The 27,642-nt window shown below is 41.6% G+C and overlaps 1 protein-coding gene across 10 annotated transcripts in view; it reads left to right on the top strand.

The window, feature by feature from the left end:
• The window catches only part of Syt14 (synaptotagmin 14), a 152,377-nt gene extending 131,854 nt beyond the window's left edge, over nt 1–20,523 (top strand). For 6 of the 10 annotated variants that reach the window (XM_039091519.2, XM_039091518.2, XM_003751297.6 and 3 more), the window contains 3 exons: nt 9,835–10,024; nt 13,087–13,143; nt 14,381–20,523. In XM_039091519.2, the coding sequence (XP_038947447.2) occupies nt 9,835–10,024; nt 13,087–13,143; nt 14,381–14,694 (561 nt within the window). In that variant the 3' untranslated portion in view covers nt 14,695–20,523. The remainder of the gene's footprint in view (nt 1–9,834; nt 10,025–13,086; nt 13,144–14,380) is intronic. The other 4 variants (XM_063272736.1, XM_063272734.1, XM_003751296.6 and 1 more) reach the window with 1 other exon arrangement.
• The last annotated feature ends 7,119 nt before the right edge of the window (nt 20,524–27,642 follow it).

Below are 27,642 nucleotides of genomic sequence, written 5' to 3'. Positions count from 1 at the left end.
TCTACATGAGAAAGAGATGTGCTGATACAGATAAAGAAAACAGCAGCACAGTGACCACTAGGGTTCTGGAGAAATGATCTGGGCCTTGTAATAGTTCACACCAAATTCTGAAGCAATGTTTCTGTACATGCCGTTGGACACAGAATCTGTGTGATAGTGTACTCCTTGTGGGTTTAACTAATGAAAAGTAAATTAAATAAATATGTTCGCTTTTTTTTTCTTTTTTCTTTTTTTTTTACTTAGGGTTCTCTGTGTAGCATTCATTGGCTATCCTTGAACTTGCTTTGTAGACCAGACTGGCCTCCAACTCACAGAGAGCCTGCCTCTGCCCCCCAAGTGCTGGGATTAATGGCGTGTGCCACCACGACCTACTGTGTTTGATTTTTAAAAATGATTCCTAGAGGAAAATTTCTCCACCTCTATTTGGTCAGTTGCATGAGACTGAAAGAGGATGCCCAAGATAGAGAGCTAATGCACGGAAAATACTACTTTAACGTTTCTGAGCGTTCTTCTAATGTGGAGGCTCAGGATCCAGGTGCTGCCGATTCAGTGGAAGAATCACACATTGCTCACTGTAGAGTTGGGCCTGAGGGTGGTCCAGCTTTCCAGCAGGTGTCAGCATTACTTTAAACAGCCATGTTAGGCTTCTGTGGAAGAGGACAGTTAATTCCTTTGTTCTCACCATCCTGGAGTTTGCATTTACTATCCTGGAATATACTATATTCTATCTAGAGCTGCATTCGGTATTTTACCATCTACATTTTTTTTTTATTATGGGATTACTTAGTTATAATACAAAGAAACGAAAATTTTCTCTTCACAGAAGACTCAAGTACTTTAAGGAGACTAGATCAACAGGGGGCAGCACGATCTTAGGATATTTGATTTTGGTCATTTGACCATTCAGAAACAAGATATGTAGATCCTGCAGTAGGGGACGTTTTGAAGCATAGAATCCCTTTGTGTGAAATGAGATACGATTTATAGTACAACTATATAAAGCAGATAAAGTGATTTTTACTAAAAGAAATATAAGTACTTATATTAAACACTGAAAATAATGGGCTTGCTTTAAACAAAAAAAAAATTAAGAAAATCTTTCAGAGAGTACGATGGCTGCCTTCCATTTACCTATAAGGAAATTGAACCTTATTCTATGTCCCCATGCCTGGGAGCCTGCCATTGCACAGCTGTGAGTAGCACACCTTAGTGTCACTGCACCACTGATATTCAGTTCTGTCCACTTCTTTGGTTTTCACAGTGCATCTTAGAGGAAATCCTGATTTGCATCGGTGGGTTGCAAATGATAACCTCAACTCGTTATTCTGCAGTTTCCAAATATTTTTTAATTAGGTAAATGGCAGGAAAAAGGTTGTCCCATGGTGGAGAGGATAGCATATTGAACCTGTGATACAAACGAAAGTTTTGCTGCTTTGTAATAAGTCGGCAAGTAGTGCAATGAGCAAGGCAGCTGCCCCACCCCTCTCTGGCAAACTGACGCATGAAGATGCTAATTGTTCACTAGCGCCCCAGTGTGTGGCAGGCAGGCTCAGAAACCTGCCTCCCCCATTTCCTCACCTGACACGGTGCTGCTTCTCCCCTCATCCACCCATGCCCCATATTGTGTGTATATCCTGTTTTAAATAACTAAAGTCATATTTTAAAAACAAAATCCAGTAGAGTCCAGGAAGTACAGTTATGAGTAATAGCATCATGTAAAACATAATATTTCTAATAATAAAAATATGCTTAAAACACAGATTCAGATCATTTCATTTAAAACATTTGTTCATAGAAACATTCCGTGCATTTAAAATACACCAACATGGAGGCCAGAGATATGACGTAGCAGCTAACAGTGCATACTGCTCTTGCAAGGGACCCAGGTTTGGTTTCTAGCAACCACGTCAGGTGGCTCACAACCACCTATAGTTTCAGGTTAGAGTACTTACGTTCATATATACAGACAGACAGATAGACACATACACACATTATAAATAAATCTTTTAAAAAATAATTTTGAAAAGAACAACCTGTATAGGAATAATCCATTGTACCCCGCTGTGTGGGTCCAGTGGCCAGTTTGAATAAGCTCACCCTCCATTGTGTCCAGAGGTCACTTCTGGAGGACAGAACTGTACAAACTAGCAGCTCAGCCAGTGTTGCAAGTCTAAGAAAGGAAGCTTTTCATTTTTCAGGAATATGACGGATGAGGAAGTCAAGTCCAGGACCCTAGCTTTATAGTAAGCCCATCTTTTGACACTCAGTACTTCCCAGTAACCAAGTAGAACCCCCAGTCAGATGGCTCAGTGGATAAAGCACTGCTCTGTAAGTGTGCAAACGTGACTGAGTTCAGATCCCCAACACTCCAACAGTGATATGGGAAGTAGAGATAGGAGATGGCCTGGTGTATGCAGCAGCCTCTTGCTCCTTTTCCTCTTCCTTCTCCTTCTTTTGGTTTTTCAAGACAGAATTTCTCTGTGTAACAGAGCCCTGGCTGTCCTGAACTCTCTTTGTAGACCAGACTTGTCTCAAACTCAAGACATCCACCTGCTTCTGCCTCCCAAGTGCTGGGGTTAAAGGCATGTGCCACCACACCCGGCCTTCTTTGCTTTTCTCCCATATATTCTCAACTGGAGTTTCCCTCTCCTCCTCTCCTCTCAGTCCCTCCCTACCATCTCCCCTCTTACCTAGATCCACTCCTTTCCCTTCAGAAAAGGACAGGCCTCCCAGGGATATCAACTAAACTTGGCATATCAAGTTGCAATGAGACTAGACACATCCCTTCATCTTAAGGCTGGACGAAGCAAGCCAATAGAAGGACAAGGGTCCCAACACCAGGCCCAAGAGTCAGAGATAGCCCCTACTCCAGCTGTTAGGAGTCCCACGAGAACACCAAGCTACACAACCATAATATATAAACAGAAGAGGGAATCAGACCTATTCGGGCTCCCTGATTGTCAGTTCACTCTGAGTCCTTTGAGCCCTGCTTAGTTGATTCTGTGGATTTTCTTGTGGTGTCCTTGACCCTTCTTGTTCCTACAATCCTTCCTTTCACTTTTCAGCAGGATTCCCTGAGCTTTGCCTACTGTTTTACTGTGGGTCTCTGCCTCTCCCATCAATTGCTGGATGAAGACCTTCTGATGACAGCTGTACTGGGATCCAGTCTAAGTGATGAAACAATGTTATTAGAAATAATTTCCTTGACTTTTTTCTGTCCTGTTTGGTTCTATCCAAAGTCTCTGGGCTATCTAGACTTTGGTTCCTGGCCATGTAGACAATGTCAGGCATGGGCTCCCTTTTATAGCATGGGACACTTCTCTGTCTTAAAATAAATGGTCAGAATGGGCACCAGGGTTGAACTCTGACTTCCATATACATACTGCAGGGTTTGCACACAGAAACACACACGTGCACACACATATGAAGTGAAAAGTACATTTTATGGTTTAAGGAATTTGAAAATGCTGAGCGTATTTTCCAAGAAGAACTCCAGAATGAGAAACAAGGCATGGAAATGGACAGAACATCAGGCAGAAAAAACATGGCCCCACATGGAAATGTTACATTGTTACACACCCAGGAAAACTACAGTCAAAGAATACAACTTGAAAGACAGAAGGGAAACAAAACTGACTGAGCACAGGGAATAAAGGAGGAAGCTGCAGTTACTCCCACAGGCTTCTCAACAGCTCCAGGGAAGGTAGAGGCTATGCAGAGGTACAGAGTGATTAGAAGCTTCCATTCTCATGCCATCTAAATCATCAATCAACAAGGAGAGGAAACTCCAGATATTTCCAGGCAACCAGGAGACCAGACAGGAGACCTTCTACTCATAGACACTTACTAAAATAATGACCAGAGCATTCATTTATATTCAGTTCAAAAGAAGATATGAAATAGAGGCTGTGGTGAGTCAAGAGACATATGCTATATGTTAAATGTATAGAAAAGTCTATAGAAGCAGAGGTAAGTTAAGCAATAAAGCACAAAGAAGGACCCAGATGATTTCAGCAACAGAATAGATTCAAATTGATGTATACTTGTCCAACCTCTGTCCAATGATATTAAAATATGTGCTTTCTTTAAATACACAGAAAACATTCATAAAAGCCAACCATATGCTACACCACAAGGGAATTCTCCACAAATATCATGAACTACTATCATAAAAACTTCATCCTTTGACCATATTGTAATGAAATTAGAAAATTGTTCAACAAATACCTCTAAAGTGCACAGCATATTTGCCAGATATTCTAGGTTGGGGTACACATTAATGAGAAAGGAATTTTATTCATCATGGAATGCAGCTCAAGGGAGGGGAGAGAGGACATGTAACATTATTGCAGTGGGTTGTGGCGGGCAAGCACTGGAAAGTACTAGGGGAAGGACTCTATAGCAAAGTCATGTGGGAAAAGATAAGACCTAGAGTAGACAGAGAGGTTACCATATACAACTTGGAGAGGAATACCCATACAGTAGGAGCAGTCCACCTGGGAATGGATCATGTGTACTGAGTTCTGTATCGTAAAGCTAAAATACAATTGCAGAATAGAGGAAATGAGGTAGCAGCCATTCCCTACCCAGATCTATGTTTCTTAACAAGCAAATTGTAAGCATTTTTGAGTTAACCCTGAGTTAGAGAAAAAGACACAGCAGAAGTTCAGAATATTTACAATAAAAAATAAAAACATCTTGTTCATCTTGTTCAGTGTACTTCTAACAATATTATACCCATATGTTTGTTATTAAATTTATTTATATTAAGATAAGAAAAGTCCGATGTGCAGCACACACTTGTAATCTCAGCACTTGTAAGGTGGACTCATGAGGATAGAGTGCTGAGATTACAGTATGTGCCACCATTTGGGATTGGGTCTAAGCTACCCAGGCAAGGATTGGCCTCACTCTCTAACACAGACACCTTGAACTTGCCACCCTTCTGCTTTAGCCTCCGAGAAGCTGGGGTGACCAGGCTCTGTTCCATATTTTCCTCTTGCTTGGCTGTGGTAAGGCTAATAACACACACTGAGCCCAGCAAGGAGCCTGACAGAGGTCATTGTAACTGGGCATCAGAGGCACATGACTCAGTTGAGAAGGCTTTAGTGGCCAAGCATCCATATCTTTCTCTTATGTCCATAGTACACAGATTTTATTTAAGGTTCCGGCCTGCAACTACGTTGGTCCAGTTTTTGTTACTATCCTACAACACCCAAGACATTAGTACAGAAAAGGGGTGTGTTTAATTCATAGTTTTGGAGTCTGAAAAAAAAAACCCATCCACATGGGTCAGGCTCTGTGAGGGCCTCCGTGGGCTGCATTAAGTCATGGTATAAGTTTGTGTGTTTTGAGAGGTAGAGGGTGTTTTCTTCCTCTCCTTACAAAACCGATAGGACTCAGTCTTGAGAGTTTCACCCAAATGACCTGCTGTAACCACCTCTAAACAAGACAGTCAGGTTATACTATTAAGTTATAACATTGAAGTGTAAACTCCTGCATAAGTTGTGAGTGGAGACCGTGTTCAACCCATAACATAGACTTTCTTCCAAATTCTTCCTGACTCTGACTATCCAGTTTTGCGGGTCTTAAGCCCTCTGGAAGCCATTCACTTTCTCACAACACCCATAACTCCCAGAAACCATCTGGCAACCAATAGGGAGAGCCTGAAAATGAAACCAAGTGTAGGAGGTGAGCCTGAGGAAGAAAGGAAGGGAAGCTGGGTCCTGTGATGTAGGTTGAAGCCTGGACCAGTGACTGCCTGAAACTCCGCTGCACACACATGTTCTGCCTGAGCCAGTACGCTCCCCTGCCGGGCTGAGTGAGTTTCTTCAATCTAAGCATTCAGTCACTTCAAACCCAAATTACACCACCACCACCCAGTTTTAGGCACACTGGCTTCCAGCCCCACTCAGGTTTACACTATCTGCAGCTGCTCTACTCGCTACGCTGAAGCTCCTCTATGTGTTTATGAGTCCCTCACAGATTCAGCCTGGCTGGTCACTGTCTCTTCTGAAGTCACCTTTGGTTGTCACAGGTGACACCTTTGTCTCACTTGGCAGTGCCCTCTATGCTCCCATCCCCCTTTTTCTGTGTAATGAAAAACTTTTTTCATATATAAATAAAATTAGAATCTGAATTCTGTCTTCCAGCCACAGTGAGGCTACATTCAGCAGATTATTCAGATATGCAGCAATTATTATACAGTTCAGTTTCAAGTTTAACATTTTGAATGTAGTTACAAGTAAGTTAGGATCTACTTAGAATCAATGGGAAGCCTGGTATGCTTACTCTGTAGAAACTTGTTCATCAAATGGTAGTTCTATGTGTTTTCTTAACTTAAACCTACTAATTAAGGCACCATTAATGGGCATTGATTCTGGATAAGATTAGCACTGTAGGGGTTGGGGATTTAGCTCAGTGGTAGAGCGCTTGCCTAGGAAGCGCAAGGCCCTGGGTTCGGTCCCCAGCTCCGAAAAAAAAGAACCAAAAAAAAAAAATAAAGTCTAATGCAAGATGGGGAAAGTTTGACTTTGGGGAACCTGTGGTACCCACTCATTTACACCAGCTTAATTATGGTTCAAAATTTATCTTGCTCTGGGCTAATAGCTTGAAGTTACTGGCACCTGGGCAAGCCCTGTTCTAAATTCATGACAAAGTCTGCAGAGACTGCCAAAGGAAGAGTAGAGGAGGAGCAGCAGTGTGCAGTCTGCCCTCTTCCCTCCACTCTCAGTGCTGCTCTCCACGTACACGGAGACCGTGCGTTCGCCACCTTCTCTGATGTGGAATGGAGAATGAACCCTTGAAGGACAACCTTGTCTATGAGCTAAGTAATTCTATGTTACACTAAGGCTGACTTGGATAGAATGTAATCATCGAGGATCTCAACACTCTCCCTGTTGGGCTCAGCAATAGATATTCTTACAGCAATAACATGGCCAGAGAGATCTCGTCCCCCTCAAGAGCATTTCTGGTGATAGTGTGGCCAGGCTGACAGGCAGCTGTAGGTTCACATTTTATTCTAACAGGCGGCTAGGAAAATGCAAAGAAACCTTTGAGATTTTTATTGGAGTTACATTTAATCTATTAGATGTTGCGGGAGAACGTTGCCAAACAACCCTCTAACGTGTTCAGTGAGCTGCTCTGGTAGAGCACTTCTCATTTGCTTGCCAATGCTCAAGTTTCCTTTAGAAGCCTCGTAGGCTAGCTTGCCACTCATCATGTTCATTCTGGATACTTTGTGTTTTAGGCTGTAGCTAACGGTTTTGCTTGTTTTCTTTTGTTTGTTACAAGATCTCAAGGTGTAGTCTTGGCGAGTGCAGAACTCACCCTGCAGACCAAGCAAGTCTGAAGCTTGAAGTCCCCCTGCTTCAGTCTTCTCTGTCGTGCTGAGATGCATGAGCTGTCATGCTTATGTCTATAAACGCTTCTTTTTATAAATTTTGTTTTCAGGTGTGTGGCTGATCTATTTGCAATTTTTTTTCAGATTTTGCCTTTTGTGCAGTTCTTCTGTGAATTTGTTCTGATTTCCTTTGTACATTTGTATATTGGACAGGCTTACCCACTCCTCTTAAGATTGCTTTAATTTACTTTGTTGCTGTTTATTATGGCTAGGACCTCCGCTGGCTGTGATTCCTAACATAGTGAGTGGTGACAGAAAATTAGGAATGGTTAACAGTTTCAAAGGGGAAACAAATTATGAAATTTTTTGAGATCAGGTCTCACAAATGCCAGGATGGCCTTGCTCACTGTGTAAACAAGAGTGACCTTGACTTTTTCTCATCTTCCTGCCTCTACCAGCATGAGTGCTGAGATTACAGATATGTGCCACCACACCTAGTTTATGGTTAGTTATGGTTAGTTTGGTGCTAGAGACTGAACCTAGTGCCTTGTGTGTGCTCTAGCTCCATCTTGCTTCCCCCTCCACACACACTCACCCTGTGCAGATATTTTTGTAAAGTGTGGTATGTTGTATGTTGATTTGATTTGCTAACAGTTTCTTTAGCAACTGTAAATCTAGATTGATGACTGAGTGACTCCTGTGATTCATGTCCTTTTTATGTCTTTCCTACGCTTTAATTCTAAGGGTTCGTTAGAGTCTTAACACAGGTGGAGTTAAGAACTGTTTCCTCTTTACTCTCTGAAAGTGTTTGGGGAAGAGGATTATCACCAGTTAAAATTCACAAGGGAAGGTATCCCAGCTAAAACGTCTTGGTTTTGTCTTTTTTTTTTTTTTAATTTAATTGCAAGTTCAATCTTAAGTAAGATGGTTGGGCTATTGTTTCTTCTAGTGACTTTTCCATTAGCTGTCATTCTCTAACACTGTGTCCATTTCACCCAAATTTCAGATTTGTTGAGAGTTGTTTGTGCTGCCCTCTTTTGTATTCATGATCTATAGAACATGCAGCGTGCTGTCTCTGCTCTTATTAGACTTTCCAGAAATTTATCTGTTTTCGTTAGTCTCTTCCATTTTAGTTTATATTTGTACTCTCACTACTATTTAGTTTCTCAAGAATCACTTAGAACATATTCAAACATATTATAGGTCTTTTGTTCTTCTCTAGTTTGTATTTCTATTTGATCCACACTATGGAATTTTTCTCTTCTGAACTTGGCTGTTACTTGTTCGTTACTGTAAGGAAGGCCTCTGCTCCACTGCTGGTTGGCTGTGCTGTGTTCACAGTTTGATCTCACCTCTATGACGTGTAAGTCTCCCACATTCCCTCCTGCTTATCCACACAGTCCCTGAGGGAAAAGTGCTGCTGTGCCAGTGGCAAACATCTGTTTCTCCTAAAAGTTATGGGTTCTTTGTTTTCTGTGTCGTTAGCCCAAAATTCTAAGGTGCATATGAGTCTGGGATTTTTAGGTTTCCTAGAAGCTGAATATGCCATCATTGTTGAGTGTACTTCTTTACCTCCCATGATAGTCTTGTCTCCAAGGAAACACAGCCACAACAGTTTTCCTTTGGTTATTGTATGCCTAGAAAATCTACAATTTGTTTGCGTTTCTGCCTCTCTGTCCTAGTTGTCGCCATAAAATGGCAGTAGTTTTGTTTATTCATCAACACGTGCCAATCTTTGTCTTTAAGATTATAGTTGTGATGCTTAATGTAAATAAATTCACGTCCATGTTTCAAGATTGATAACTCGTTAGAAAATAGTCCTTTAGCTTTAGAACATACCTCATTTCCATGTGTAAGTTGAGGAAATTGATTGAGTTGAGCCATTAGGATAGTTCCGTGGGTAAAGACACTTGCTGCCAACGCTGATGATTTAAGTTCAGCGTTCAGTCCCTGGGACCCACATGTTGAAGGGAGAAACCAGCCCTGCTGGCTGTCCTTTAACTTACGTACACTGGCCATATGTATTTGTGTGTGGGCATACACACGAGAGAGAGAGAGAGAGAGAGAGAGAGAGAGAGAGAGAGAGAGAGAAATAAATAGACTTTAAAAAGAAATATCTTTGATTTGTCTACAAATATGCAGGAATATGGAAATTCATCCAATACTTGACTGAAATGTCTACAGACTATTTGTAATTGAGTGGAAGTGTGTTGTGCACCTCTACCCTTGTTTTTCTCATGACGTAATTTCAATACACACAGCATTGCCATTTTACTGCTTTGTTTGTTGTAGTACTTGGATGCGATAATGTCTGAGGCAGAGCCTCTGTAGCTCTGACTGTCCTGCAGCTTATTGTGTGGACCAGAGAGGTCTACCTGCCTCTGCTACCTGAGTGCTGGTAATAAAGGTGTGCTCCACCTCACCCAGCCAACCGTACATTTTATAATCCATGTTTTGTAAAATACTATATCCATTTCATACTTGCTCTACAGGGTTGTGACTCTCAGGTGAGCTTGTCTGAGGTATCCTGTGGTGACAGTACATCCTCCTGTCAGTCTCTAGAACATGGCTCTGTTCCAGAAATCCTCATTGGGCTCCTTTACAACGCCACCACTGGAAGACTATCAGCAGAAGTGATCAAAGGCAGCCACTTCAAAAACCTGGCAGCAAACAGACCACCCAGTGAGTGAAAAAGAGTTATTTTTATCTTAATGTTTTCTGCACTTAGGGGACTCGCATCATTTTAGTCTTAACCAACCACAATGAAACACTGAATCATCAGCCAATCTTTCTCATGTTTTCTATTTCCAGTCATTTGGGAAGAAGAAAATGTGAAACCCAAAATATTAATTGTATGGTGACAGGAATTTTAATTTTTCATAGTGTCTGCCAAATAAATTATCCCTATCATAGCCATTATCTTTTAATGCCAGAAGAAGTTACAGGGTTTTAAAAAGTAACTACTATTCACAATATTAACAGAAAAATACATAGCTTTTGTTAACTAAAGATTAATGTTTTGTTTTCTGTCTGCGTGCAATACTCTGAACTAATGTAACTACTTCTGTATTTCTCTTCTTTTATCCTTAACACCTCATGAAGAAAGTATTTTCTCACATTTTGTTCTCCTTTGAAATTATAGGGGCTACAGATGCAATTGAGGGGTACAGCATGTACTTCGTATGTATAGTCCCTGAGTTTTATCACCAGCACCATAAAGAGGAAAAACTTACTACCCTACACAGAAAACAAAAACAAGCAAATGAAAAACATCACTCCACAAGCTAGCAAGCCTTTTCCCTCCCTCCCAGTACAAACAAAATCAGGACAGTGTTTGCCCTCGATGGCTGGGGGTGGGGTGGGGACTGAGCCCATTTGTCTGTCTCTCTCCTCCACTATCTCTGTGTAGTGAGGATGAGAGCAAGCTTGGGGAGTGCAGAGGAATGTCCCTACCCAATCCAGAATTGTGGATGGCTATGAGCCAGACCTAAATGGGGAACAGAGCAGCTTCTCTGTATCTCTGTAAACTAAACGTGCCCGTGCCCTGGACAAAGGCTGTGAAAGGAGATTGTAAATACCCAATAGCTTAAATTTGTTACAGATTTCCCAGAGACTTTCTTAATACACTGTTACTCAGAGTACCATGCACAGGGAGGAGCGTTTTCTATCCTTTATGTTAACTTTTAAATGACAAAAAAATTCATTATCAATGCAGGTGAAACATCATAAAAAGATACTAGGTTTGTAGCAAGAAATGTTGGGAAACTTGCTTTATACATCATAGACTGTGACTATCCCTAAATGGAGAAGTCAGTTTGAAAGGCAAGACTGGAGAGGTGCTCAGCAGTTAAGAACCCTCGCTGTTATTCCTGAGAACTCAGGTTCAATTCCCAGAATCCCAAACGGTAGCTCATAACCATCTAGAACTCTAGATCCAGGGAATCCAACTTTTTTTATGGCCTCCGCAGGCACCAGATACACACTACATTAGGCAAAACACCCATACACATAAAACAATGAGATTGTTTTAAAAAAAATCCCCATAGATAAGTGGCCTGACCCCATGGTCTGTTTCTTAATTGGTAGAGTTAAGGTCTTCCAGGGCAATTGTGAGAAGCAGACCTGGCAAAGACACAGAAACGTAGAACCAGTGCCATCCAATTTCTGAGGGTACGAAAGAACATTCTGAGAAGAACAGGCTGGAGAGTCTGACTCGATTGCCTTCATCCAAACACATCTGAGTATCTCTCCATGGAGGGCTGGGAGAGAACCTGAGAAAGATTTGCAGGTGAAGACAGATGAGCTCATGAGGCCATGACAACCCAGGCGTGCGCACTTGACCACAAGTCACAGATGCAAAGACAGTGTGGCACTGCAGTAGGAGACAGAGCCATGCTTGGGGTCACACTGCAGCAGGAGACAGAGCCATGCTTGGGGTCACACTGCAGCAGGAGACAGAGCAGAGCTTGGGGTCACACTGCAGCAGGAGACAAAGCAGAGCTTGGGGTCACACTGCAGCAGGAGACAAAACAGAGCTTGGGTCACACTGCAGGAGGAGACAGAGCAGAGCTTGGGGTCACACTGCAGCAGGAGACAGAGCAGAGCATGGGGTCACACTGCAGCAGGAGACAGAGCAGAGCTTGGGGTCACACTGCAGCAGGAGACAAAACAGAGCATGGGGTCACACTGCAGCAGGAGACAGAGCAGAGCTTGGGGTCACACTGCAGCAGGAGACAGAGCAGAGCTTGGGTCACACTGGGCACCAGCTAGAGATGGAGCAGAGATTGGAGTCACAGTAGAAGTATTGGCTGACTTTAGCTGGCAGCTCAATAATTTTTGACAAGTATTTGATTGGACATGTATCAAAAAGTAGCAAAGTGAAATGATACAGTGATATGCAAGAGAGAACAAAGAGTCATAGTGAAAATGGGCAGAGGGCAAGGTTACATGGTAAACATGTGAGGATTGATGGGTACCTACAGCATGGACTCTGTCCTTTGGGGAAAACTAGAATTAGATCTTCAACCTCTGCTTGATCAGTGGTGTTAGCTAGGAAGTCACTAGTATGTAAATAAAACCAACTTTTAAAATAATGAAATAAGGGTAAAGCATTTATAAATGATATGTAAGATTTGCAAAGTGAACTTTAGGAAAATTGTACCATCATGTCCTAAATTGAAAATTATAGCCCTTCACTGATACTTAGGGTCTAAGCTGTGAACTGTTGTAAACCAGATAACCTCAAATTCTCCCCAAGAAATAGGAGCAATCCTCAAAAGCAAGTATTCTGATAGTTGTTTCATTTTATACAACCGAATTCTTGACTATATTGGAAGTAACCAGGATATTTCAAATTCTAAATATTGCATGGGTCAAATTAAAATGTAGCACAATAATAGTGATCCTATAATGATTGTATTTTATCTTTTATAGCCTGATAATTTGCATGATTCTATATGTTCAATGTGCCTTAGACGAAGAAGACACCATTATAAATATATACCCCTCTTAAAACGGTGTAATTTTTGTTTAAGATTACACAATGATGGTAAATTTTTTCATTCCATGAAATTTACAAAACAGCCCTTTGTTCAACCCTCTACCTGGATTAAAATGCTAAAGTTTTATGTTTTCCACTCAAGTGCACAGTGTTTCCTCTTTAATTCTGACCTTTGACCCTCTTTCACCCAACGATTGACATCTGGTCATTATTTCTTTTACTGCTTTCCACCCCCTGTTGTCAGATGGACTGTTCTGTTGTCTAAAACACTTGATAGGTGGACAGGTTTATATAATCCGAGGTGAGTTCCTGTAGAGGCTAATTGGATGTTGTCTTTTCATGCAAAAACAAAATGCCCTAAAACTTGCCAGCAGTGAGACTGTCCACCATGTTGGTTTCCAAAACAATGCACATTTTTATCTGTGGTATTTTAAATAAAACTAACTTAGACTTTATCTCTGATTATGGATGATGGTATTCAGAATATTAACAAATAAGCAAAACTTTTTAAAATAAAAGTTACTTTTTATTTCTTTGTATTTTGATTTATCATAGAAATACATATTTCATGAGACCATTGCAATTATCTTTGAAATTAATTGAAATTTTGATATGAAGTACACATGATGGATCAACATGCTGAGATCATTTGCATGAATCTAACAGACTTGGAAAGTCTATTAAAGTGAGGATATATGTCCCATATAAAAAGGCCTTGAAGTGCTACATTTCACTTTGTACACTTAACATCATATCAATGTTTTTATAATTGATGAGTATAATTAAAATATCATTCTTAAAATTTTACATTAAATTATGCCTGAAAGAAACCCAATAGTATTTAACCTACCCTCCCCAAAAGCACATTAAATATACTCTTGCATGAAACCAGAAGAAAGTTTTACTTGGTTTGCTAAATGTTGACCCCTTAAGGCATTTGGCTTCATTGGGACCTTTAAATGTTTCAATATATATTTAAAAACCACATCCATGCAGAGATTTTTCTGACATTTCATCTTAAGCTGTTTCAATGTCACCTTTGCATTCTTGTCTCCCTCCTTCCCTCCTCGCCATCTGCCTTCATTTCTGTTTGTTTGTTTATTCCTACTCTCTGAGAACACAGTGGAATGCTGTAGTGTTGTGGCTAATTGAGCTTGCTAAGTGTCTATTAATGCTATGATGTCCCGCTTAGTGGAGTGAATAGGGTGGTGATGGGCAGGGGAGGGGTGGGAGGATAGTGAGGGGTGGGAGGGGAAGGAAGGATTATGAGGTATACCTTTAAATTCCATTCCTAGAAAAATAGTGAGGCTAAGCCATTACTACTACCCAAGTATTTTCAGCCTACTTAGCTAGCATTCTCTGTACTTGTTATGTATTTAGTAAGCATTGACATCAAAATCGAGTTAGTTGACTTTCCATCAAACATGGTATACACCATATCCTTACAAAGTGTAACTACCTGATTTTAGCATTTATCGTAAGAAAATTGTCAGTTTGTTTCAAATGATATTTGTGGTGTATTGGTTTTCTTCCTTCAGATACATATGTTAAGTTAACACTGCTGAACTCCATGGGCCAAGAGATGTCCAAATGCAAGACATCCACCCGCAGAGGGCAGCCAAATCCGGTGTACAAGGAAACTTTTGTTTTTCAAGTGGCCTTGTTTCAGCTTTCTGACGTGACTCTGATACTGTCTGTGTATAACAAGCGCAGCATGAAAAGGAAAGAGATGATAGGCTGGATTTCCTTAGGTCTGAACAGCTCTGGGGAGGAGGAGCTCAGACACTGGAGTGCAATGAAGGAGTCCAAAGGACAGCAAGTGTGCAGGTGGCACGCACTGCTCGAGTCCTGAGGAAGATGGCTGTCAGCCCAGCACTGCCGTGGTTTCCCGATCACCCTCAGAGGAGCCGTTCCCTGGAGAGTCCTCTTCAACACCCTACCATAATGCTTCACATCAAAGAAAGACTGTCCAGTGCTGAGCTGAGGGGAAGGAAGCTTTGTCTCTGGTAGAGCAAGCTCACGTGAGAAACCAAGAGACTTGTGTCCTTACTGTTCAGCAGCCCTCCAGAAATTGAATTGCATACTTTTTATTTGAACTTGATTTTCTTAGTGAAAGAACTAGGAATTCTGTGGAGGTTGTGACTTTAACCAGAGTTTCCATTGCAGCACTGCATATCACCACCCATAGGCATTCCGATGGTCAGTCCTTGGGTGGATCTCAGTGAGCACAGTCATGTCTCAAGGTGAAGGTTCATTCACACTAATGATAGTTTCATTTCAGATATGTTCTCTCTGTGCCTCAGCCTTTCTCTATAGTACTAACCCAAGTGCAAAACTCCCTGAAGGATGATTTAAGGTTGGTTTGTATGAAGTTTATTTCTTTACCTTCTTTTTTTTTTTTCTTGATCCAAAGAGACCATCCCCTATGGTCCCTTGCAAACCTTTATGGCTGCACTGCAGAGCTTCATAACTTTGTGTTCAAGCCCTTTGTGTACTACTATGTGTAGGAAATGACAGAGCAGAGCTGTCATTTCGAACTGCTTTCAGTGGTCAGTCTTTATAGCTGTGGGATGCAACAGACACAGTAACTAGCTGTTGAAATTGGAAGACAACTCTAGTTAAAAGGAATTTTGACTATCTGTTCCGAGTGTCTAGTCTCCAACAGGAGTAAAACAGGTAGCATTCAAAACAGAAAACTCCTGGAGTCCTTCCTCACTCACTCCCATTTCTTTGTGGTTCTCAGTTTGATCCCAGTTAAAATCATTCTGAGATCCCTTGTGCTCTAGTGACTTGTGCTGTGTTTTGTGATGTCTTCAGCATGATGTCACCCTGTGCCTTCCATGCAAGTTGGCCTTGCTTACACAGCTGGGAAGCCGTAGTTGCAAGTTTGGCCTTTAGCACTCATAGGTGAGAAGCTCCTTGGCAGTCCCATGGCCTTGCCCTATTCTGCAGAAAGTAAGGCCATCCACTATGCTGGCCTCCATTCTGCAAGCATTTTCCTGTCTTGTTTTCATATTTAGAAACTACAGGCCAACTGGAAATAGTGCAAGCTATTTTCTTTTTAAATTTTTCTTCTTAACAAAATTTATGCATTACTTTATTAGAGTCTGCTTTGTATACATGAAAATATTTTCTCTTTGCTCTTTCTCGTGTCTAGTTAAACTAGACAAAAGCATACTATTTACCAATTAGTGAAAGCTGTATCACGGTTCCAATCCCAGCTGAGCACTTCGGACTGTTACAGTGAACTAGAACTCATCAGTACCATACTAGCAGAGCCATGCACTGACATACTGAAACGTGACAGCACTGAAAGGCCTTAAAAAAACCCAAAAGACCATGAACTTCTACATTTTTAGCTTAAAAGAAGACAACTTTATACTTTCAAACTCAGCATTTTGAGGAAAAGAAAATGCAAATAGATGCACAGTTAGTTTTAAAATGGAAGTCTCAGGGCCCAGCATGGTGGCTCATTCCTGTAATCCTAGCACTCGGGAGGCTGAGGCAGGAAGAGTGCTGTGAGCTTGAGGCTGGCCTGGTCTACATAGTTCCAGGCCTTCCTGGGGCTACAGAGTGAGAACTGTACCACTAAAATATTATGTTACAAAGTTACTTTTAAAAAAAAAAGCATTCTTCTATTCTTCTATTAGTGAACTTCCCAGAATTGCTTTGTTATAAAGTGAATCGGCCTAGAAATTAAAACATGAGCAAGAAGCAAAATAGTTGGGCTTTTTTAAGTGTTACTGAAGAACAGAATGAGGCAAAATGTGAACAGGATATAGGTTACACTGAAAATTGGGCACACGCATGCTCCAGTGAGCTTTTGCTGGCTTTGAAACAGCCGCCCGCATGGCTAACAACTGCTGTCTTCCTAATAAAGTCTCTGGTCTTTTTTGTAACAAAGCTCAATTGGACATTATAAGACCAGCCTGGTGCTTTCACTGTTTTGAGAGGAAAATCTGTTATTTGTTAAACCTCCTTCCTGGAGACTGAGCCCAGAACTGCATACTCGCAAAGATCCTCAGGGGTATCTGGCATGGTGTAAGTATCACTCCATGTATGGCCTGGAAATTGATTTCAGTCTTCTTTAACATTAAGAACAGCCCCTCCCTCCATCCCACTTGCCAAGTCCTCAATGACTATAAATTATCTATGTGCACACAACTACACACATAGTGCTGTGCACATGTAAAGGCGAGTGTGCCCTGCCTTTTCACATAACTGAATAGAAAGGCAGTTCTCCAGATGGTGGACTGCTTTTTTCCTTTCCTGTGTAATTTCCAAATGTGACACTAGGTTTGTAGCTAAATGCTGCCATTCTGCTGCATACAAAGCCCTGATGTGGCTGTTAATTACTGTCCAGAAGTGCAGTACCGTCCAAACTTTCAGAAGCTTCTGCACTCTCGGTGCCTGGATACCAGACACCTTTTATTTAAAATACAATTGCATATCATCTCACTGCACATTGGGGAGTTATCTGTAGTGTGCTCACTGAAAAGTAGTTTGTTAGGCCATGCTTTAAGCAACAGAAAATAATTCAGCTGCCTGGATGCCTGTGCTGTTGCCGTAAAGTTGGGCCCTGGCAGGGGCTCTGATCTGATCTGTGCAAAACCCTTCTCTGTCTTCTATAATGCTGCTGCTTCTACAAACTGGGAGCATAGCCAGTGCCTGGGAGTGTGATTGCATCAATGGGGAAACAGAGACAGAACCTAGACTGTTCTTGGCAATGAGGAACACAAATGATGTCACAGCTTTACAAGGGAACTAAGAAATAGGTGAGCTGTTTGAAGTGGTGTAAGGCCAGTAGTCACCAACCTTTTTTTTTCAATCCTTGTTCAGATGTTAAGAGAAATAACACAAAGTTCATTTGCATAAAGCTACCATTTACCTCCAAAGACTGAAGAATTCACAGAAAAATTCACATTGCTAGTTGTCCTTCACAGGTTTCTTTTCCTTACTTTCTTTTTAATCCAAGATTCTTCCTCTTCATCTGTCCCTTGAACTCGGCCATCAGTATCATTGTGGCCAGCCAATGATACTGAAACAAGATGAGGCACGCAGTAAAGCAACTTAAAACCATACCTGCGCCCTCCACAGTGAGAGTACTGATGCTGGTTACAGCTATGACTCAGAAAAGAACTAACACAATAGCGTATTGTTTTATTTGACTCACAAAATATTAGGAGGCAGGTAACATCATCAGTGTTTTATTCATGAAGAAGTTGATGCATGGAGAAGCTGAGCTGACCCCCTAAGGCTGCCCCTCTTTTAAACCCAGTAGAACTGGGTTTGCTCCAAACCCACTCATGCGCATTGTGTCTTAGCCCAATTAGTTATGGTGAAAGGAGCAGCATCCTATTGGGCAAGCCCTACCCAGTCTATCTGAATGGCAGAGAGGCCCAAGAGAATAAAGCTTGGGGGGTGGGGAGCAGGGGGCTTGCCTTCTCAGGACACAAACCATACTTGGGTATCATAATTTGTGAGTGGTTTTTATTTAAGGACTTGGGTTTCGTTTGTTGTGTCTACACTGTACTTGTAGTCTGAAGATATTTGAATTCATTTGTTCTTGACCAAGGTTCTCCATTGCCTTTATACACCTTTCTACGCTGCGAAATGGTGGAGCATCTGCTAACCCATGCTTGTGTCCAGGGTCAGAGGAGAGACTGTTGCCTTCCTGTGCACACTCACCCAAGTTTGTTTATATTCCTTTTGTTACAGTTTGTTAATATGAGACAAGATTCTCACCCACCCTCTTCCCTTTCATCGTTAGCGATCGCTATGTCCTAGAGTCTTTACGAGCCCTTTGGCTAATAGGAGACACACAGCAAATGATGGTGAATGAAGTCTTATGGTAGAATCAACACTACCGTTGTGAATGTCTCCTGGGAACCTGGTCACTGAGCGTGTTTCCTTTCCTCCTTACGTGTATGTATCTGAGGACCCCGCTGGGTGCCGTGTGCTGCTGCAGACTACTGATTGGATGGAGTCTCCCCTCATCTCGTGTTTTAATTAAGACAGCATCAGGTGGTGTCTTTTACTGTAAGACGTAGAGAGGGGCATGTGCAGGGCATTGGGGTTGAGTAGGAACGTACACAGCGAGTTCTATTAGAAGATGAGAAAAAAAATATCGGTTCGACTCCCATCAAACTCCCCCCTCATTAAACACAGACAGCGGCTCCCAAGCTGTGATGTATCTAAGAATCTTCTCCAGGTTCTAACCAGAGATCCTGTTTCATTTGCTGTAGAGGAAAGCCTGAAAGTATAGATCTCAATGCGTTCCCCAGGAAGCCCTCGCTGGGCAGTACTGGTATACAATTTTGTTCCTTATCTGCAGTTGTTGGCAGCAGTTTCCATGCCCATAGGTTAAGTCCTGATGCAGGGGTGGTAAGGTTTCCTGCGAATGAAGGGTCAGCTTCTCTCCTTCTGATCGCTCTCACCTTGCTTTACACCAACAACGGAGTTGATGTCATAAAGTTAGGGGAAGGCCTTTTTAAGGGTGAGGATGGCGTTCTGGCAGGTTTGTTGGATAAATACTGAGGACGTTAATATGTCCTGGAATGCACCAACATTTGTTTGCTGGGGAAATCGAGAACAGCTGACAAGTGTACCGGCACTGTACTCAAGTGTCAAGCGACTATTTCAAGCACAGCTAGAAATGTATGGTGACACTTCCAAATAATTTGAGTTTACCAAGAGAAAAACTGTAGTAGTAGCATATTTTAAAAATTAATTTATTATGTTTATACATAGTTTTACTACTATAACTTTTTGGCGAAAACAATATAGCAATTCTGAGGAACTTTAGAGCTGATAAGAATAGGACATCCTTTGCCCGAGCTGGCAGTGGTGGCCATGTCCCAGCAACTTGGCTAGACTTGTACCTGAATTCTGTTTCTCAGTGCTGGAGCTGCGAACTGTTAAAGTCTGGTAAGTGTTGTGACCTAGTCTTTTTCTAAAACCCAAGAGGTTCATTACTACTCTGGGGCATTGCTTCTCAAAAATAACGTACTTTTTATAGACAACCTCAATCAGTGGATCTTTTTATTCAGTATCCCTCCTCTTCCTCCCTCCCCCTCCTCTTCCTTTCTTTGAGTTTTTGAGGCAAGAAGCTTCCTTAATAGTCTAGTTTCTACGGAGCTTTCTTACTTATTTTTCTAATAATAGGTGTAGCCGAATGGTGATGTTTAACTGCTCTGTGAGCAGAACTGTCTCACCCTGAAGATACATGCTGCCTGTTGGTGTTTCCTTTGGTCTCAACTGTGTCTGACCTGTTTGCCAGTGACTTTCACCCATGAGTGGACTTTGCTCGTGTGCACAGTATTTCCATGTGCATAGTATGTCCATGTGGTCATCAGCGTGCTGTGTTGTCATCACATATTTATATGCACTTGGTCAAACAGAAGCCGATGAGTGTGTGAGCCATCATTTTGTAGAGTGAGCGGCTGAACCCCCTTTGTGTCGTCGGAGTCGGAGTCGCGCTGCGCGTCCGTTGCCTTTAAACTCTCACACCTTCTTTTGTACTCTACACCGACTATCGCGGTGCCTTTTTCCTTTTGTATAATTGTATTACATTAAAAAAAAAATTGCTGACCTGTGTGTAAAAATGTTAAAACTACACCAGTCCAAGGAGATTTTAATGGCAGTCCAATTTTACAGAGAATAAATTTTTGTGTGCATTAAAGGTTATGTTTCTTCATATTTATGTAAAACAAGAAAAACGTGTTTCCGCTTTAGCACTCCCATGGAGTAGTTAAAAATCCAGCTTGTTTGGTGATGATTCAGAAAACTCATCCCTGATTCTCACTGGCAAAAAAGTGTTACCATGACTGTTATATACAATGGGCTAATGTCACATACATACAGAAATAATCAAGGGGGTCTGTTTATTCCCAGGGTCCGGTCTGAAAAGAGTCACACGTGCTATCAAAATATCTGGATCATGTTTTCTTTATCACTTGTCAGATCTGACCTCAAAAGGAAAAAAAAAAGACTCCAGACAAACATTTTTTAGTGACTCCTTGAAAAGTTCATATAAATCAAGAATGGAATAAGTTGCTTTAACAGGCCAAGCCCTTAGCAGAAATGTGGCATGGGTCCCATTGCCTAACTTTCTCTTTTCTTGGCTGTGAGCCTGTCCTTATTCCCTTTGAATCCCAGTTTAACAAGCCTTTTCCTAAAGACAATAGTATAAAGTCTATTGTCTACCAAAAATCTCGAATTTAGGTTCATTCATGTTATGTTACCTTGTCTGTTTGTTTCCAGCAGGATAACAACCAGTTTAACAAACGCACTGCATCCGGTGCTTTAGTCTGACAGAAGCTCAACAAGCTGCTTTACCTTATGTCTGAACTTTGAACCTTGAGTTTCATCCACTGACTGGCCTTTGTTTTCACTTTGCTTTTTTCCTTTGGCTTTTGACACAGTGGAGCTCCAGCACCCACTTGGTCTAGTTTTCTGTCTTTCTTTTGGTCTGTTTGTTTGTTGTTTTGTTTTTTTAATAAGGAGTTGTTGCTACTAAACACAATGAAAACAAGTTTTTTTGCTCAAAATAAATGTATCCATAATGGGACCTCTAGCCACAGAAAAGTAATTTGTATCTTTTTCTCATGTTCACTGGTTAATTCTCCCACCCCAGAGATTTGCTTACTTATCCCTGTTTTCTTTGTTTGTTTGTTTGTTTGTTTGTTTAAGGTTTCAGAATTCTAAGCAATGCTCAATTAGGGATGATTTGTCATTTATTTGGTACTTGGTAGAAATTTTGCATGTGAGTCATGACTTCCTGTTTTCAGAGAATTACAATAGATAAAAGGTGAAATCCCAGCAGAAAATTGGCACTTCTGGAGTCTTGCTAGAAAGTCGGTAAGTTATCATTTTCTACTATTAAAAGATTCATTTTATCATCATAACATGTTATTCTGAGGGTCACATTGTAGTTGCAAGTTGCTTGTAACTCCTTTGATCTTCAGTGTGCCAAACGATATTTAAGTCAACTCTTCATTCCCAAAAGTATCCGGATATTTTATAATGTTTTTATTTGAAAATGAAATCACTGTCAATTTAAAATTATAAGACCCTAGTAAAAATGTGAAATATTTGTTTGGCTATTGCATGATAATGAATTATAAAAGTACAGATCACTACAGGTGAAGTCCTTAAATGCCAGACAAAGGGGGGCAAATAACAGTCATGAACCAATTCAGTAGGCTGGGTGTTTAAGAAAGACAGTTGAGTGTTTTTATCATAGAATGGAAGAATCTCTGAAGTCCTCTGTGTCTGTAGCCATTTTATGTGAAATACATAAAATTCTTGCTACTCTGCACCTCTGCAAGCCATTGAATTTTGTCACTCTTCTCAATGTTAGCCATTGCTATAGGTGAGTAGTAGACCTCTCACCTATTGACAGTTCCCTGCCAGTGGTACACATAGGTGTGTGTGTGTGTGTGTGTGTGTGTGTGTGTGTGTGTGTGTGTGTGTGTGTGCCTGTGTCTGTGTGTGCACCTGCCTGTGTGTGCCTGTGTCTGTGTGTGCACCTGCCTGTGTGTGCCTGTGTCTGTGTGTGTATCTGTATGTGTGTGTCTGTATGTGTGTGTCTGTGGTACTGTGATGCAGTTCTCTGTGTGCTTTTTCAGGTCCTTTACCAAATATTCTGAAAGGACTTTTCTCTTGGGTGGTGGTATAGCCGCATGTCCTGAACAATGACTTTCACTGAGCAGAAGTAGTAACTTTAATAAAGTTCACTGTATCCCTCTTGTTCTTTCATGAGTTGCACTTTTGATGTTGTATCTTAAAATTCATAACCAAACCACAGTCAGATTTTCTTATATTTCTGCTTTTTATGTCTATCATCCATTTGGAGTAAAAGTCTTGGGAAGATAAAAGGCTTGACTGTCTGATTTTTCTTTTCTTTTCTTTTCTTTTTTTAAGGTAGGTGTGCAGTTTTTTTCTGGTGCCATCTGTTGGGGAAAGCATTTCTCCTCCAAATACCTACTTTCATTTGTGTGTCTTTCTGTGCTCTCTGCTAGTTTTATATCTGGCTACCTGTCCTCCCTGACTGTGCTGTCTTCACAGGGAGGCTTTTTGAAGCTATTGTTCTGTCCTGTCAGAATTCTTTGTCCTTCAGTATTGTCATCTCTGTTATTGGTGGGTTTTGCCTTTTCTGTATAAAATTTAGAACCAGTCTGCTTATCTCTATGAAGGTTTCTTGCAGTTTCCACTGGGATTTGTGGAACTTGAAAAGAGTTGGTAATTTCTAATACCAAGTCTCTGAAACCAGGGACATAAAGTATCTTCTCATCTATTTATTTATTTACAGGATTTCATTAGTTGCATAGTTGTAAATATGTGAAGCATAGTCTATCTTCTCATTTAAGTATTAGAGGCTTTCCTTCTCTCATAGTTGTTAGCGAGCACATATCAGGAACATGAAGTGTCTTCCACTTATTTATTCACAGGATTACATCCTCAGTTGCATGGTCATCCGATCAGGATCATCTGTGTCTTCCCATTTATTCAGTATTTACAGAATTCACGGTTACACATATGTGGCCCTTGCTGAGGAGTTTTCGTAATGAATAGCTTCTGGGTTTTAGGAAAGACTCTTTCTACAGCCGATGCCAATGGTCTTGTGGGGTTTTCTTCTACAGACCACAGAAGTGGTGGATTCTTTCGATAGATTTTCTGTGTTGACCTGGCCTTGCAGGCCTAGAGTAAACCCCATTTGGTTGTGGTCACCTGTTCTTGTTGTACGTTGCCTGAGTCAGTCTGCTAACATATTGTTGAGGGGGTTCTCTCTATCGCTCTGTAGTGTCCATCTGGCTTCAGTGTTGGGCCTCAGAGACTGGGTGGAGACAGTCTCCTCCCTTCTGCATCTAGAAGAATGTGTAGAGAGTCACCGGTATGACATGACTTGACTTTTTAAAGAAATGTTTGGTAAAATTTTTCTACGAAGCCGTTGATGCCTGATGCCTTTCCTTCTGGGGGCTGTTACTCAGTTCATCAGGTTTGCTCCCATTACCCACTTCTTAGTGCCAGTTTTAGTCATGTGTATGAGAAAGGAATTGACCCAATTCCTCTGAAACAGTAGCTGTTGCTATTATATCACTCTTCCTTTAACATCAGCAGCTGCTGCCTCTTTCCCATCCCCTCCTCCCTAGCCTAGCTACGTATTTTTCATACAATTTTTTTCATTTTGTTGATATTTACTATTGACATCTTTATTTTAATGATATTGATTTCAGCTTTCAGTCTTCTTTCTTTGGTTTGCTTTAGGCTTAACTTGTTCTTTATGTCCTCCCAAGATGGGAGTTAGTGAGTGATGTTGGTGCTTCCCTCTCTCCTGATGCAAGTGCAGCTGTAACTCTCCCTGCAAGCACTATTTTCACCACATCCCACAAACCTGCGGATTTTGATGTCTGTTTTAGTTTTCATTTAGTTCAGATATTTTTTTCCTGCAGCTTGTGTGACACATGTATTATTTATAAACGTGTTGTTTAACTTCCAAATCAAATAATAGTTTATCTCCGTTTTGGTTCAGCTTTTGTTATTGTTGTTCTTTTATGTGTATCTGCATGCACTCATGTACATACAGGTATGTGTGCGCCTGTGTGCATGTGTGTTAGTGTAGAGACCTGGATATCAGTCCTCTGATGCTGTCTACTCTTTTCTGCCTTTCAAGATGGTCTCATGGCTAGAGCTAACCAAGCAGACTAGGCAGCTAGACTAGGCCCCAAGGATCTACCCATCTCTACCTGAGCCTCCATGCCTGGCTTGTTGTTCCTTTGTAAGTATGAATAAGTATATCCAAGTTCTGGCCATGTAGAAACAAGCCAGGTTGCTCAGGAACGCTTTAACCTTCGAGGCCTGTTCTCATATGAAAGTGCAGCTGGACCCGGCCTGAAGTTAGGACACAGGAGGGTGGGCTGGACATACTCCTAGCACTTTCCCAGTGTGTGTCTGTGTGTCTTTAGCTCCATCTTTGTGTGTGATGGATGAACGGACACTCGTCTTCAGCGTATCCTCTTTGTATGTCTGTGCTGTATAATCCTAGTGCCTTTTACACATCCTACTGCCCAGATTCCCATCCTCTAGGTCTCCAAGGAAGTCTGCTGCCCTCTCACACTATGAATCTTTTTCCTTTTGATTTTTGACTGGATAGAACCTACAAGTTCTAACTACTTGAAGACTTTAATCATTTAAAACATCAATTATGCTGTCAATTTAATGATATCCATATTTTGTTTGGCTGGTTTGTGTTTGTTTTTGTTTGATTGCTTGTTGTTTGGTTTATTTCTGTGGTTCTGGGATCCAGCCCAGGGCCTTACATGTGCTAGACAAATACTCTACCACTGAACTGTCTCCCCAGGTCCCTAGGTTTTTGTTTTAGTTTTTTGTTTGTTTGTTTTGCTTTAATCACTTGCCTTTTTAATGAAATATTATTGTTAAAACCATTTTTCACTTGAGCGTCTGTCTTACAAATAACTATTAAACATATCCTGTGTGTTAGGAACTATGTTTTAGCTTTGGTATTTAAACAAAAATGAGATACACTTCCTTCCTGATGAAATGTGTGGTCTCATTCTCTTTGAAAACCAAACAAGGAAAAATGTCAACAGTTCTGTACCAGGAGTTGGTAAATGACATTCCTTCCTTATAGACGTGTGGGGCTCCCTTTGGGAAGGGCACAGAGAAGCTGTTTAAGTGAGAGTCTGTGGCAAGAGTGCTGCCTAGAGAGAGAGCTGTATCGTTTCTAGGGAATTTAGATGAGACATGATTTGAATATAGGCATGAAGATATGAGGCAGACTGATGGGTTATTAGAAATCATTTATCAACAACTGAAAATGGAAGGATGAGAGATTGTGCCATGGCGATAGCCAAGAACAGTGTGTGCACTGTGTTTCACGTGAGCGAACAGTGTGTGCACTGTGCTTCACGTGAGCGAACAGTGTGTGCACTGTGTTTCACGTGAGCGAACAGTGTGTGCACTGTGCTTCACATGAGCAGTGGGCAAAGGAAAACTCAAGAGCTTTGAACTAAATAGACGCATGATGCAACTTCCACTTTGTTAGCCCCACCCCTTTACATCGGAGGAGGCATTAGAGGGACACTGGAAGGAAGGAAGAACTGGAAACCAGACTTATGAGTCACAACACGCAGACTGTTGAGGGCTAGAACAAAGGAGGAAGGAGAAAGAAGGATCATAAAACCAAGCTGGTATTGCTAGTTGCTGACATTCAGCACAGTCCTACACAGGTCACCATGAGAGAAGAATCAAATCACAGCATAAGAAACATGCAGCCTCGTTTGACTGAGACTGCCTGCCAGTTTCCCTCCTGGCCACAGTCATTCATTCATACACACACACACACACACACACACACACACACACACACACACACACAAAAGTGTGGACAACCTAAGCCCTTTTCAGAAATGCTGGTCTATGACCATAGTGGCATTTCCTGTCAGAGCCAAGTATGAAGGAGATCCCATGAGAAGTGTTCTAAGGAGCTTTAATACGGAGAGACAAATTGCATGCTTGCTGACCTATAGCTCAAATGCAAGAATGGAGCAAGTAGAGGGTGTCCTGGGTGGGCTCTCCTCAAAAAGACTATCACCCAGGAAGTCTGTGCTTCCTGTATAGTACCATACACCTTTGTAGTGAGTGGCCCAGCTACATCAAGACAACTTCCTGACTGCTCAAATTGTGGGGTAGGACAGGCAATGATCTTTCCCCGTTAATATTTGTTCCTCTTGCTCCAAGCTACAAATTGCTTAAAACCTTTGGGAGTTTTGTTTGTTCATTTCCATCCCACCTTATTAGACAAAGAATACATTCACAAATCACTCCATGGCTTTCCACCTGGGACTCTCATGGCACCTGTGAGACACAACCATCCAAATGTCGCCTGCTGTTTAATAGAAAGTCTTCCTTAAGATCTTTAGTGCAGGGGCTGGAGACCTGGCTCAGTGGTTAAGAGCACTGACTACTCTTCCAGAGGTTCAATTCCCAGCAACCACATGGTGGCTGGCAACCATCTATAATGGGATCTGGTGCCCTCTCCTGGTGTGTCTGAAGACAGCTACAGTGTACTCATATATATAAAATAAATCTTTTTTTAAAAAAGCTCTTCAGTGCATTTGTTATGTCTGGAAGGATTACGGTGTGCCATGGTGAGACTCTGAGGTCTTAACAGAGCTGCAGTTGGACCTTGGCTTCTGGTGCCAAGCTACAGCTCCACAGCTTCATTTCGACTTCTGCCATCTGGAGAGATTGCTGATTACAAGCCATCCTCTTCCTTACACATAGCCAGTCAGCATTCTTCCTGAAAATCTCCTGGCCCAGGTCACTGACGGCTTTGAACAATGTAACATTGACTTTAGGGACAATACCACGCACCACTACACCATGAAGATTTGCCCCTGCTCCCATTCTCCAGTAACCGGTCCCTTACTTTCTTTCCAGCTCTCACACCTAGATGCTTGGGGTCCCACTAAGCCATTGCCTGCTCAGGGCTCTCCTAACTTCTCCCATGCTCAGTCCCAAAGCAAGAGCTACGGGTTTTAGGGTTAGTAAGCAGCACCCTCTCTCCATCTATCAAACTGTTCCAGCTCCACACAGCTGAGTACATACTCCCCAGTGCAGAGGGCTAGAAAACCAGCAGTTGCTAATTAGAGGAGGCATGGCCAGACATGTTCTAAGGCTGCAGTGCTGCAGGCTGCCTCACCTTGGAAGTCATGACTGGTGTTGTGGAGATGGTCGACAGTAGTTCTCCTGTGTGTAAACTCTCTTTGTGTCTGCA

This window comes from Rattus norvegicus, chromosome 13 (genome assembly GCF_036323735.1).
Source record: "Rattus norvegicus strain BN/NHsdMcwi chromosome 13, GRCr8, whole genome shotgun sequence".
NCBI lineage: Eukaryota > Metazoa > Chordata > Mammalia > Rodentia > Muridae > Rattus > Rattus norvegicus.
Note: the sequence above shows the minus strand (reverse complement) of the source record. Positions and strands in the feature narration are given on the sequence as shown.